An 11,518-nucleotide genomic window follows, 5' to 3' on the forward strand; every position below is an offset into this window, starting at 1 on the left:
GCTCCTCATATGCGAGTGCTCCCATCCGGATGGTGGGGTGAGGATTAGCCCTCAGGATCGTTCACCTCCTGTCATTGGCAAGAATTGAGAGAGAACTTCTAGAGAGAAAGAGAGTGAGCACTTCCATAGAAAGAGACACCTGAGTGCCCCAAAACGATGGCGAGAGAGAGAGAGTATGACGGTGACAGGATGAGGTTAGGGGCAACGATGACCAGATGAAACAAAGGGAAGAGATACTAAGAAAGGAAAGAAAGCGAGATGTGAGGGGGGAGGGAGGTTTTAAAACAAACTCTTATACCAAAACGACTATCATTTTGAAGAAACTCTAGGCGGGTTTCGGCTCAGCTCATTCCCAAGGCTAGGCACTTAGTTGTGTGTATTTCCATGCAGATGGATGCTCTTGCCTACCCTAGACAGAGGCCAAGCGGGGGTGGTGGATGGGCTGGATGTGGTTGCTGCCGCACAACCCTACCTAAAACTAACGACTCGTTTAGTTGATAGACTCAAGTGAGATCAATTTAGTTGAGTTTAATTTTAAACTGAGTCTAACATCCAAATCAATATTTTGAATATCGTACCGGACGTCGTACCGGTCAAGACACTGGAACGAAATATTTCGGTACCGGTACCGTTTCGGGATAGTCGATATATAAGTAAATTATATATATAAAAATTATATTCTAAAATAATAGTCTATATATAAATAAATTATATATAAATACATATATATATATAAATTATAAATAGTCTAGTCTGAATTGAGGGTTAAAAAATAAGTTTCTAGTTTGAAAAAATGAAAAAAAAAAAACACAGGCCGAAATATCTGCCGGTACGAAACAAATATAGTACTTGTACTGGCCGGACAGCCGGTATGAAAAATTTTGACCGTATTGGCCGATACGGTACGAAATTTAAAATACTGATCTAAATACTCAACTATCAAATTACTAAACTTATCTCAATTTAAAACTTATTTATATGTGGGACTCACAACTTTTTTCAATTCAATACTTCTTTATACGCGGGACTCATAACTTTTTTTAATTTTTTATAAATATATATAAACTTATTTTAATATCAAAACATATTTAAACTCATTTTATATGAATCATACAAAACTCATTTAATTATTTTAATTTATTATTATTTATAAAAAATTTAATCCAACTCAACGTATAAACGCAACCTAAATGAAAGTGAAGTTCCTTGAAAATAAATGACAAGGTCCACAATTTCTTCCGACATTATGACACAATGAGGCATGATGGGTACAGGTCTTTGTCATACATTATGTCATCTAGAAGACTTCTAGGTGTGGTGTGCATCATACCAAGCCTTCGGTTTTTATTCGTTGGCTCAAAAATTAAAAGGAAAATAAAATGCATGACAGCCAAATCTCGATAATCGATTATCTTGTGTGTGAGATTGGAAGACAGCACGTATCTACAGTTGTAATGGGAGATAACATTTTTCATTTCCGTCAATTAGATTATTATAGTCCCTTGAATCATTTTTTTCATTTCTTTCAAAATACTTAAAATATACTAAAAGAAAAATATTATGTACAGTGGAAGGAGAATTTCCCTCCCAGCCCACGAGTTGGACTTGTGCAAGAAAGTGAGGCCCGTCTCGATCCAGGCCTCATCCTCTTGTATTCTAGGATCGTCAAAGGAGCTCGGCCCACAAATTATACCAGCTAAAAGAGGGTACATCGCATTGGAAACAAGACTGAGTGGGACAAACAAGACATGCCGATCTTGACATCCCTTGTGACACCTAACATTAAAGCATCTACGCTGGCAAGTGAACGAGAAGCTTAGACAGTCCTCAATTCTCTAACGATAGGCATGAAGAGTAGCAGCACCGATCATCTACCTGAGAAGCCACTTCGCATTAATGACGCCATCTCAAACTCCACGAGCATTAAAGGCCCTGACTAGGGCTATTGTCAGGGTGACGTGAACCCCCTGACATGAGATCCCCTATAAATCTCGTATAAAAGTCGCGCCCTAAGTACAACTCTATCTAAACTCTATAATTTATCTCACAATTTGTCTAAAACGATATACTAATTTTGACATCAGAGGCTCCCCAGGCCACCACCAAGCCACACCCTTTTCTATCTACAGGTAGGAAGACATTGACTCGAGTTGCCATAATCTTGCCCAGACATATGAAACAAGACGTTAATATACAATACACTCAATCATTTTATACATGTTTTACCAAAAAAAAAATCATTTAATAAAAGTTGATCGATATTATGCATTAATTATTGGATTTTTTTATTTTAAATAATAAGAGCTAATTTAATGGATAATAGATGATGTCACGTTCATTTTTTTTTTTTTAAGCGATGTCACGTTCATATAGCATGACAAGTTCACAAAAGCATGACTGAGTGTTTCATATAATAAGAGCTAATTTAATGGATATATGAACTTGTCATGCTATAACTTGTCATATAGCATGACAAGTTCATATATAGATGTCACGTTCATATAGTGATAATAACACAGTATATCTCACTCGTTTTAAAAATAAAACTGACACAATAAATATCTAACATTTAATTTAAAAACAATATTTAATTTAAATAAGTTTACTTCCAAATTTATGTGAAATGGCAACTAGGCTCAAAATAATGAGATTCTACAAAAAATTGAAAAATAAGCAAATTTTTACACAAAACATGGAAACAAAGAGTACAAATTAGATACTAGAAGTGTTTCGTATCATCTTATCATGATAATTTTTTTAAGTTTTCACATAAAATATAATAAACAGTTCATATTTTTTAAATTTTAAAATAATAATATTATTAAAAATAATATTTTAATAATATTTTATTTAACTTTTAACTTTTATCTCAACTCACTGTCCAAACAATATTACGAGATTCTGGTTGATGGATGTGTCACATATTAGAACGGGTTTCTATTATCCCCTCGTAATAGTCAATGATAGAATATTTAGATGGGATTCTTTGATTATTTTTAAGTTTCGATATTTAAGGTTTATGACTTTAAGAGATTTTCGATTTCTTGAATTGCAAAGAGTTAAAAGGGTTCAAGACTTCAGAATTTTTGTCATTTCATTACTATGTGGGGAAAAATAGTTTTTAAATATTAATCTTAGAGAATGGACCAAATTGAATTGTGCATCAAGGGGATGATAAATTCAGTAAACAACCTAGTTGAAATAATTCATGAATCGACTCGAAAATGAAATAATCATTAATCAGATCAATTTAAATTTGTGTTGAATTTTATGATCAATGAATCGACTAAAAAATGACATAATTATTAACCAGATCAAAATGAAAATGCTAAGGAGTTCGATGAAGTACATTTATTCGATGCAATTTAGTACCACCCTAATTTAAATTTGTATCGAATTCATCGATCAAATTAAGCTTGATCCTATCCAACTACTTCATGTTATGTTGTGTTGTTTCATGTAAAAAAATTAGAAGTTTAAGGTCTCGTACGCCTATACAGATAAAATAATATAAGATGAGATGAAAATTGAAAGTTAAATAAAATATTATTAGAATTTAATTTTTTAATATAAATTTTATTTTTATCATTTTAAAAAATTTAAATTATTTATTATATTTGAGATAAGAGTTTTAAAAAGTTGTAAATATTAGACTGAAATTGGAAAAAAATATCAACGCTCTTTTCAATGAGAACGGTGCCGTTTCCTTTTGCCTTCCAGATCAGAATGTACAGTTTCTGATCGCCGCTCGACATTTCTCCGCCTCCATTTTCCATTAGATTGAAAAGCTCAGGTCCGAAAAGCAGGGGACCAGAGGGCAAAGCAAATAGCTTTCCCATGGACACCCGACTCTCGGCCTCTCTCGGTCTCCCCTTTCAAACCTCCAAGCCCCACCCACCACCTGATTTCGCTTCCCTCTTCACCCACCTGACCACCGCTCTCACATCCCCTGCAAACCCCATCTCAAAACCCAAATCCCTCTCCCGACGAAAACCGCCCAAATCACCTCTCAATCACGCCAATTCTACTACCTACCTCTCCTTCGCCTCCACATCCTTAAAACCCATCTCGGCCAAACCCCAAAAGACCCTTCTCAAGAGCCTCTCCGTCCTCGAGCGCGCCCTCATCGGCGCTGCTGGTGGTGGCATTGCCGGAGCTTTCACCTACGTCTGTCTCCACCCACTTGACACTATCAAAACCAAGCTCCAGACCAAAGGCGCGTCCCAACTCTACGCCAACACCTTCGACGCCATCGTCAAGACCTTCCAGACTAAAGGGATCCTCGGCTTCTACAGCGGCGTTTCCGCCGTTATCGTCGGATCAACAGCATCTTCCGCTGTGTACTTCGGTACCTGCGAGCTGGGCAAGTCGATCTTAGGTGGTTTCGATCGGTACCCATCCGTGCTCATTCCCCCGACGGCCGGGGCGATGGGGAATATCGTTTCGTCGGCGATAATGGTGCCCAAGGAGTTGATCACGCAGCGAATGCAGGCCGGGGCAAAGGGACGGTCTTGGGAGGTCTTGTTAAGGATTTTGGAGAAAGACGGTGTGCTGGGTTTGTATGCGGGTTACTCTGCGACATTGCTAAGGAATTTGCCTGCTGGGGTGCTGAGCTATTCTTCGTTTGAGTACTTAAAAGCTGCGGTGCTGCGAAGGACGAGTAAGACTCACCTGGAGCCCATTCAAAGCGTGTGTTGTGGGGCACTGGCCGGAGCGATATCCGCGTCTATTACAACGCCGCTTGACGTGGTGAAGACGAGGTTGATGACTCAGCTTCATGGGGAGGCTGCGAATAAAGTTGCCACGGCAATGTATAAAGGGGTTGCCGGCACGGTGAAGCAAATACTGAAGGAGGAGGGGTGGGTTGGGCTTACTAGAGGAATGGGGCCTAGAGTTGTTCATAGTGCGTGTTTCTCGGCTTTGGGATACTTTGCATTCGAGACGGCTAGGCTTGCTGTGTTGCAGCAGTATCTCAGAAGGAAGGAGCTGCGCGAGGCGTCTGTTGCTCCTGCTTGATTTGGTGGATTTGATTGGATTATCCCCCTACTCTACTCTACTGTCATACCTATGTTTTTGGTGATATATTTTCCTTCTTATTGACTTCCTTTGTTGAGGTTTTTTGATATATATTTAAGCTTTGCTTGGGCATTCTTATGCGCAAGGCACTTGGAATTGTTCTCCGTTTCCTTCGTATGGTACCCATTTTTCGTTTTATATTTTTTGAATGGTTTGTTGCTGATAGACACACCGTAGATCAATGCCACATGATATGAAGGGCTTTTTATGTCGCAGAAGCATGGGAGATGACATAACTGGTTATACACAATGAAAATTGATAATCATAGAAATTATAATGGTATACCTAAGATATCTCACTATTAAATGAAGTTATGGTTTTCTAGTGTGGAAGGGTTATGGCTTGACGGGTTTAATAATATATGTTAATCCCAATTTCAACTAATTTCTGTTTCCTTCAGTTGGTTCTTTTGTGCTCCTCTTGTAGCCATTTGTAGCAGAAGCTACAACTGATTGTTTCCTTTAACTTGCTGCATCTTCAATGGTAAATGGGGGAGTCGGGGTGGGGGTTCATGGAATGTGAATTCTAAATATTATAGAGGACTAAATAGCTTTTTATTTTGGATGCACTTGATTGGAGTTCTTTAGTTTATATGTTGTTTGGGATTCACTATCAGCAAATGATATTATGACAAGCTTAGGATAAAGATGTCTTCTGCTGGTATTTTTTTAAGTGTAAGAGATATATCAAACTATTTATTTTTGTGTTGATTGAAAATGAGAAGCCGGATACTAGATCCTCGTGTTTGCATCCAAGGAGATCTACGTTACAAAGATAGAATAATCCTCGTGTTTGCATCCAAGGAGATCTACGTTGCAAAGATAGAATAAAGTGACTTCATATGTTGCTCTAGCTAGGTGCTTACTCTTCTATATGTGTACTCAGGTTCGCCTAGTCTTTTATTCATATTAATAAAATTGTTATACAAAATGTGATTTCAGATTCAAATCGAAGAATAGTCTGTGGTTTGATTCTAGTCCTTAAAAGCATATATGTTTGCGAGGTCCCTGGTTCATATAGAATAAATATGGATGGGTACATGTATTCATCACATGGTCTTGTCAAAGTTCAATTGTTGTGAGCCATGGAGAAATTGGTACCTCTTCTTTCTCCGGAAAACTTGTTTGTGATAGTGGAACTTCTTCTACTATTCCAAGCACCTTGCTTGAGCTTTGTTTGATAGCATATAAGGCTGCTGAAGCTTGGAAATGAATACTTTCATTGGGTCTTTCTCTATGGCTCATTAATATAGGCAAACATTGATTAAATAGAAAGTTTTCATAGATTGTCTGAACCAATGGATGAGAACATTGTCTTGATTGCTTCTTAAGGTCTTACTAGTTTTTCAACTTTTGGTGGGGTGGAGAAGCAGCTTGGTGACCAATTGAACAGGAGACCCACAATTGGTGAGCACTTGCTCGGTTTGATGGGGTTTGAAATTGGGGATTAGTCAGTCGTTTATGGTTTCTCGCTTCCTTGCATGGTCTGGATCCTACCAAACATATTAGATTAGTGTGAGGGCTAGAAGTAGAGAAGAGACTTGAAATAACGTTTGATTGAACTTACACTCATCTCTGTGTGTTAGCAGTCAGACTCGATGAATCCAAATTTCAAAAACTTCTAAGTATCTGATTTCATCTCATGAACTATAACAGTGCTCAAATAAATGGATATGAACCTCTACAGAAAATGGTTTTATTGAAATAATCTAAACTTATAGATTGGATTTCAGCACACAAACCACAGTAACTGAAGGAGCGACAAAGGGTTCAATTTTTTTTTTTAGTTTTAGCAAACATTCCGTTAATCAGTAGCATCATCTTCCCATCATCTTATGATGTGACATTAGATGATTGAAGATTATTTATTATATCCTATCATCTAATGCTACATCATGAGATGAGATGATGAGAAAATGGATGATGAATAGATTTTTTTCTAATCTAAAAGGAGAGATATGAATGGAGGAACTGGGGGGCTCCAACAAATTTGTCATCACAACCAATCTAGTGCATAAAATTACAATTAACAAAAGGGCAATGATATCATGACAATGGTCTGGGCCCATATTCCGGCTTCTTCCTTCCTCCGGTACCAGGAGGTTGGGGCTTGGTTTTGGCTGGAGAGAGAGAGAGAGAGAGAGAGAGAGTCATTGAGTAAAGGAAAACGCCGGTTCATGTACTTCCTTTGGCAAAAGGGTTCAACTTGTACTACTATGTTTCAACCTGGTACCGATAAAAATTTGAGGAATCCTCCTAAGTTTGTGACCACAACTTTTGCACAAACTCTTATCAGATCTTACTCGTAACATACACGCCCACCGCATGTTGTAATAATAGTTCTATTTAGAGAGTTTTACACTACTCACCATTCGCATGTCATAATTTAATTTGGTGATAAATTTTAAAATTTGTTAGGCCTAAAAATATGATAGTTTCGTTTAATAATCATAACCATCAATCTCTCTTTAACGTGATAGGACCGTCCAAAACCCATGATTGACTTCACTGTCTACGTACCATACTCTTCCTAGAAAATCGGATTTGGTGCCTCCGATCGCTCCTTCCTCCTTTTGATTGATTATTTTCCATCCCAAGTCTCTGTTTCAAGCTTAGAAGTGGAAACGACCTGTTGCACTTCCTAGAGATACAAAGACTCACCGTGACTGAATCATATGTTGAAGATCAAGTTATCAGGCAAGAAAATCTAACCCAACCCAAGATTTGTCTGCTTTCATAGTCTCGGTTTCTGCGTTAGTAATATCTCTCTGTTCACTACGCTAGGATGCGTTCTTCTTTTCTCTTCTTCTGGGTCCATTTCTTTCTGTTCTTGAACTTCATTTTTCCTTCAAATTCTCTTCCTTCATCGCCTGCTAATAATGTCACGCTCTCTGGTGACGCCTACTTCGGAAACAATGCCATTAGTCTCACCAAAGAATCCAGCTGCGTCTCTTCCCCTTCTTCTTCTGGGGTTGGAAGAGCTTTCTACGTCCACCCAGTTCGTTTTCTTGATTCTGTGACCAACTCCACTGCATCTTTCTCTTGCCGTTTCTCCTTCTCCATCGTACCTTCTCCGGTTTGCCCTTCCGGAGATGGGATTGCGTTTTTGATAACTGCCAATACCGAATATTCTAGCACTTCTCGTGGCTCCATGGGTCTTCCGGAGCATGCCTTAATAGCAGAGGACCCCTTTTTCGCTGTGGAATTTGATACAAGTTATGATCCTTCCGTTGGAGACATCAGTGGGAATCATGCAGGCATCGATGTCAGTACGATCATATCTTTCGTTTCAGTCGATGTCTCTTCGAGGGGGATTGATTTGAAAAGCGGGAGGCAGATTACGGCTTGGATTGAATACAGAGAGGCCATCAAAATGATCCGAGTATGGCTTGGGTACTCGCAGATTAGGCCTTCAAGTCCCATTCTCATTTCCCAGATTGATCTCTCCAACCAATTCAAGGAGTTCATGCATGTTGGGTTCTCTGCTTCTAATGGCCAGGGCTCTTCAATTCACATTATTGATAATTGGCGATTCAAAACTTTTTGGTCTCTCCCCTCTGTGATTACGATGGATACTCTGGAAGAAGGGGACTGTTTCGTTTGCTTTTCTGAGGACCAAAGCATCACAAATGCCAGCATCTCTGTAGATGATCATGCAAGAAGAAAGAAAGTCGAAGAGCTAGCTTACGGATTGGGAGGATTAGCAGCATTTCTCTTCTCCGCATCTGCAATTTTTGCTGTAGTCCTTTTTTTCTTGATAAAGAGCAGAAGACTCCATATCAGAAAAAGCAAAGAAGGCCCAAGTTGTAGATATCAGACGAATAGAGCACCGGAAAGGTTGTCACTTTCCGAGATAAAGGCAGCTACAATGGCGTTTAATCGAAACAGAATTATTGGAGAAGGGGCATCGGCTACAGTTTATAAAGGGTCTCTCCCATCTTGGGGAGAGGTGGCTGTTAAAAGATTTGATAGGGGCAATGAGATTGATTGTATGCCCAATCCTTTCACTACTGAGTTTGCAACAATGATGGGTTGCCTAAGGCACAAGAATTTGGTTCGACTTCAAGGATGGTGCTGCGAGAGAAGTGAGCTAGTCCTGGTTTATGAGTACTTACCCAATGGAAGCCTCAACAAAATCCTGCACAAACACTCAAATTCAACAATCCATCTGTCATGGCAGCAAAGACTGAATATAGTTCTAGGAGTCGCCTCTGCTCTTACTTATCTGCACGATGAATGCGAGAGGCAAATAATTCACAGAGATGTCAAGACTTGCAACATAATGCTTGATGCTGAGTTCAATGCCAAACTCGGAGATTTTGGTTTGGCAGCAGTCTATGAACATAGTTCTGTGACGAGGGAAGCAACTATACCAGCAGGAACAATGGGATATCTGGCTCCTGAGTATGTCTATTCTGGGGTCCCAACTAAGAAAACTGATGTTTACAGCTTTGGTGTTGTGGTGCTGGAGGTAGCAACAGGGAGAAAGCCTGTTGATGATGATGGAACAGTGCTTGTTGATTGGGTTTGGGACTTGTGGGAAAATGGGAAACTTAATGAGGCTGCTGATCCCAAGTTGATGGGTAAGTTTGATGAGGTGAAAATGGAGAGGATGTTAATAGTGGGACTTTCTTGTGTGCATCCAGACCCCGAAAAGCGGTCACCGGTGAAGGAAGCTGCAAGGATTCTCAGAGGTGAAGCACCACTTCCATTGTTGCCAACAAGGAAACCCAGAATTAGAATTCGACCTGTTTTTCCTGAAGATGTATTTGGTGAAGACATTGATGATATGCCATGGATGACCCCAAAGAGCCATCTGAGCAAGGACTAGCTTAGAATTCTTTTATAGTTTTTCTGAGGCCAATTGTTCTCTTGATGATTCAACAAAGACTCATTTGAATCATTAGGATATGCTTTTGGATGATGGATATCATAGAGAACAGAACAGGATCTTCTGATCTCTATTGGGTATTTTAAAGATATTTTTTTTACGAGTCCATTTTGTTTTTTCTTTTCTCGTAGGCAAGTTATTTGGCATGCCATTTTACTCTGCTACTCACCTCTGTTCGAAACTCCTCTTTCCGACTTCAAAAAGTCTCTCTCTATGGCATTGTGTTGAGGAAGATAAACCAATGATTCAAATTGGGTACAGTGGCGTCCTAAAATTCTATATTCTCTTCACAGATTGAATTTGTATCCGAAATAATACCGACTTTTTTGGTGACAATTATAGAACTCTCTTCCCACAATGTTAACATTTGTTGTTTTAAATTAAAAACTCAAAACTTGAGTTGAATTGAAATTCTAAAAGTTATTAATACATAGTTATGCTTTAGTCACAAATAAAGCATATCTATAAAATTATAAAATTATTTTTATTATAAGGACTCATTTGGATAGTGAGATGAAAAGAAATGATTTTAAATAAGTTGAATAAAATATTGTTAGAATATTATTTTTTAATATTATTATTATTTTAAAATTTGAAAAAATTAATTGTTTATTATATTTTGTGTGAAAATTTAAAAAAATTATAAAGATGAGATCATTTCTTTATCCCAACAAGCCCTAAATCAAATTTAAGGTATTATATAAATATTTATTTTTCCCAAACTTTTTAGCTGCCACTTTTCAAAAAAATAACTTAAATGTATCAAAACTTATAAATATATTTGATGTGGATTATAATTTTTTATTATAAATATATATGGACACCTCAAAAAATTATTTTGAAATTACTCAAATGTTCCTGTAACTTAACACAAAGATATATCAATTCACTCAACAAATTGGTTAATTGTCAACCATGCATTTATTTAATAATAAAGCAATAACATAAAGTAAATAAATTGAATAACACGAAAATTGGTAACGAAGGGAAACCTTTTAAAGAACTATTTAAAGGTAAAACCCTACGGGATACTCAAATCCATAAAAGTCAATTTTATTATTTGAAAATCAATTACAAGCAAGTTTCAATTACAAATCTTTGTCAATTGATACTCATACTTGACCAGACAAATATGTCGTTTGTCTCTACTGCAGTAGTAGCCATAACCTCTGAAGATCTTCAAACATTGATTTTTCTCCTGGAATTCCAGTGACTGACTCACGATCACTCAATCTCCAACATGGAGCACGATCACACTTTTTGGAAGAAATAATATGAAAATTCTCTAAAGAATTTTCTCACCAAAATATGCACTGAAAAGTGTTCTAAAAAAATATCCAGAACTAAGTCTCTACAGATCTTAACCAATATGATCCCTTAAATAAATAATTCGAAAGCAGTTTGAATTGTAGTAGGACTCTGCTGAACAGAGTGACTCTATCGCGAGAGACTCTTCTAACGTGATGCTGACACCTGTCACTAAATCTTCTTAGCAATAACAATTTTTCATTCAAACTCTTCTCTGGATAATTACAAACCCTTGGAACTTGA

At 37.7% G+C, this 11,518-nt stretch overlaps 2 protein-coding genes across 2 annotated transcripts; both read left to right on the forward strand.

Moving 5' to 3' along the window:
• Positions 1 to 3,676: 3,676 nt before the first annotated feature.
• LOC121242063 (protein MITOFERRINLIKE 1, chloroplastic) lies at positions 3,677 to 5,148 on the forward strand. The gene has a single exon (XM_041139955.1). It carries the CDS (start codon positions 3,838 to 3,840, stop codon positions 5,014 to 5,016), a length of 1,179 nt encoding a protein of 392 aa, XP_040995889.1. The 5' UTR covers positions 3,677 to 3,837; the 3' UTR covers positions 5,017 to 5,148.
• Positions 5,149 to 7,412: 2,264 nt separating this feature from the next.
• Positions 7,413 to 10,058, forward strand: LOC121242065 (L-type lectin-domain containing receptor kinase S.6). The gene has a single exon (XM_041139956.1). The coding sequence runs from the start codon at positions 7,862 to 7,864 to the stop codon at positions 9,905 to 9,907; it is 2,046 nt and encodes a 681-aa protein (XP_040995890.1). The 5' UTR covers positions 7,413 to 7,861; the 3' UTR covers positions 9,908 to 10,058.
• Positions 10,059 to 11,518: the final 1,460 nt, after the last annotated feature.

Source organism: Juglans microcarpa x Juglans regia, chromosome 8D (genome assembly GCF_004785595.1).
Source record: "Juglans microcarpa x Juglans regia isolate MS1-56 chromosome 8D, Jm3101_v1.0, whole genome shotgun sequence".
Taxonomy (NCBI): domain Eukaryota; kingdom Viridiplantae; phylum Streptophyta; class Magnoliopsida; order Fagales; family Juglandaceae; genus Juglans; species Juglans microcarpa x Juglans regia.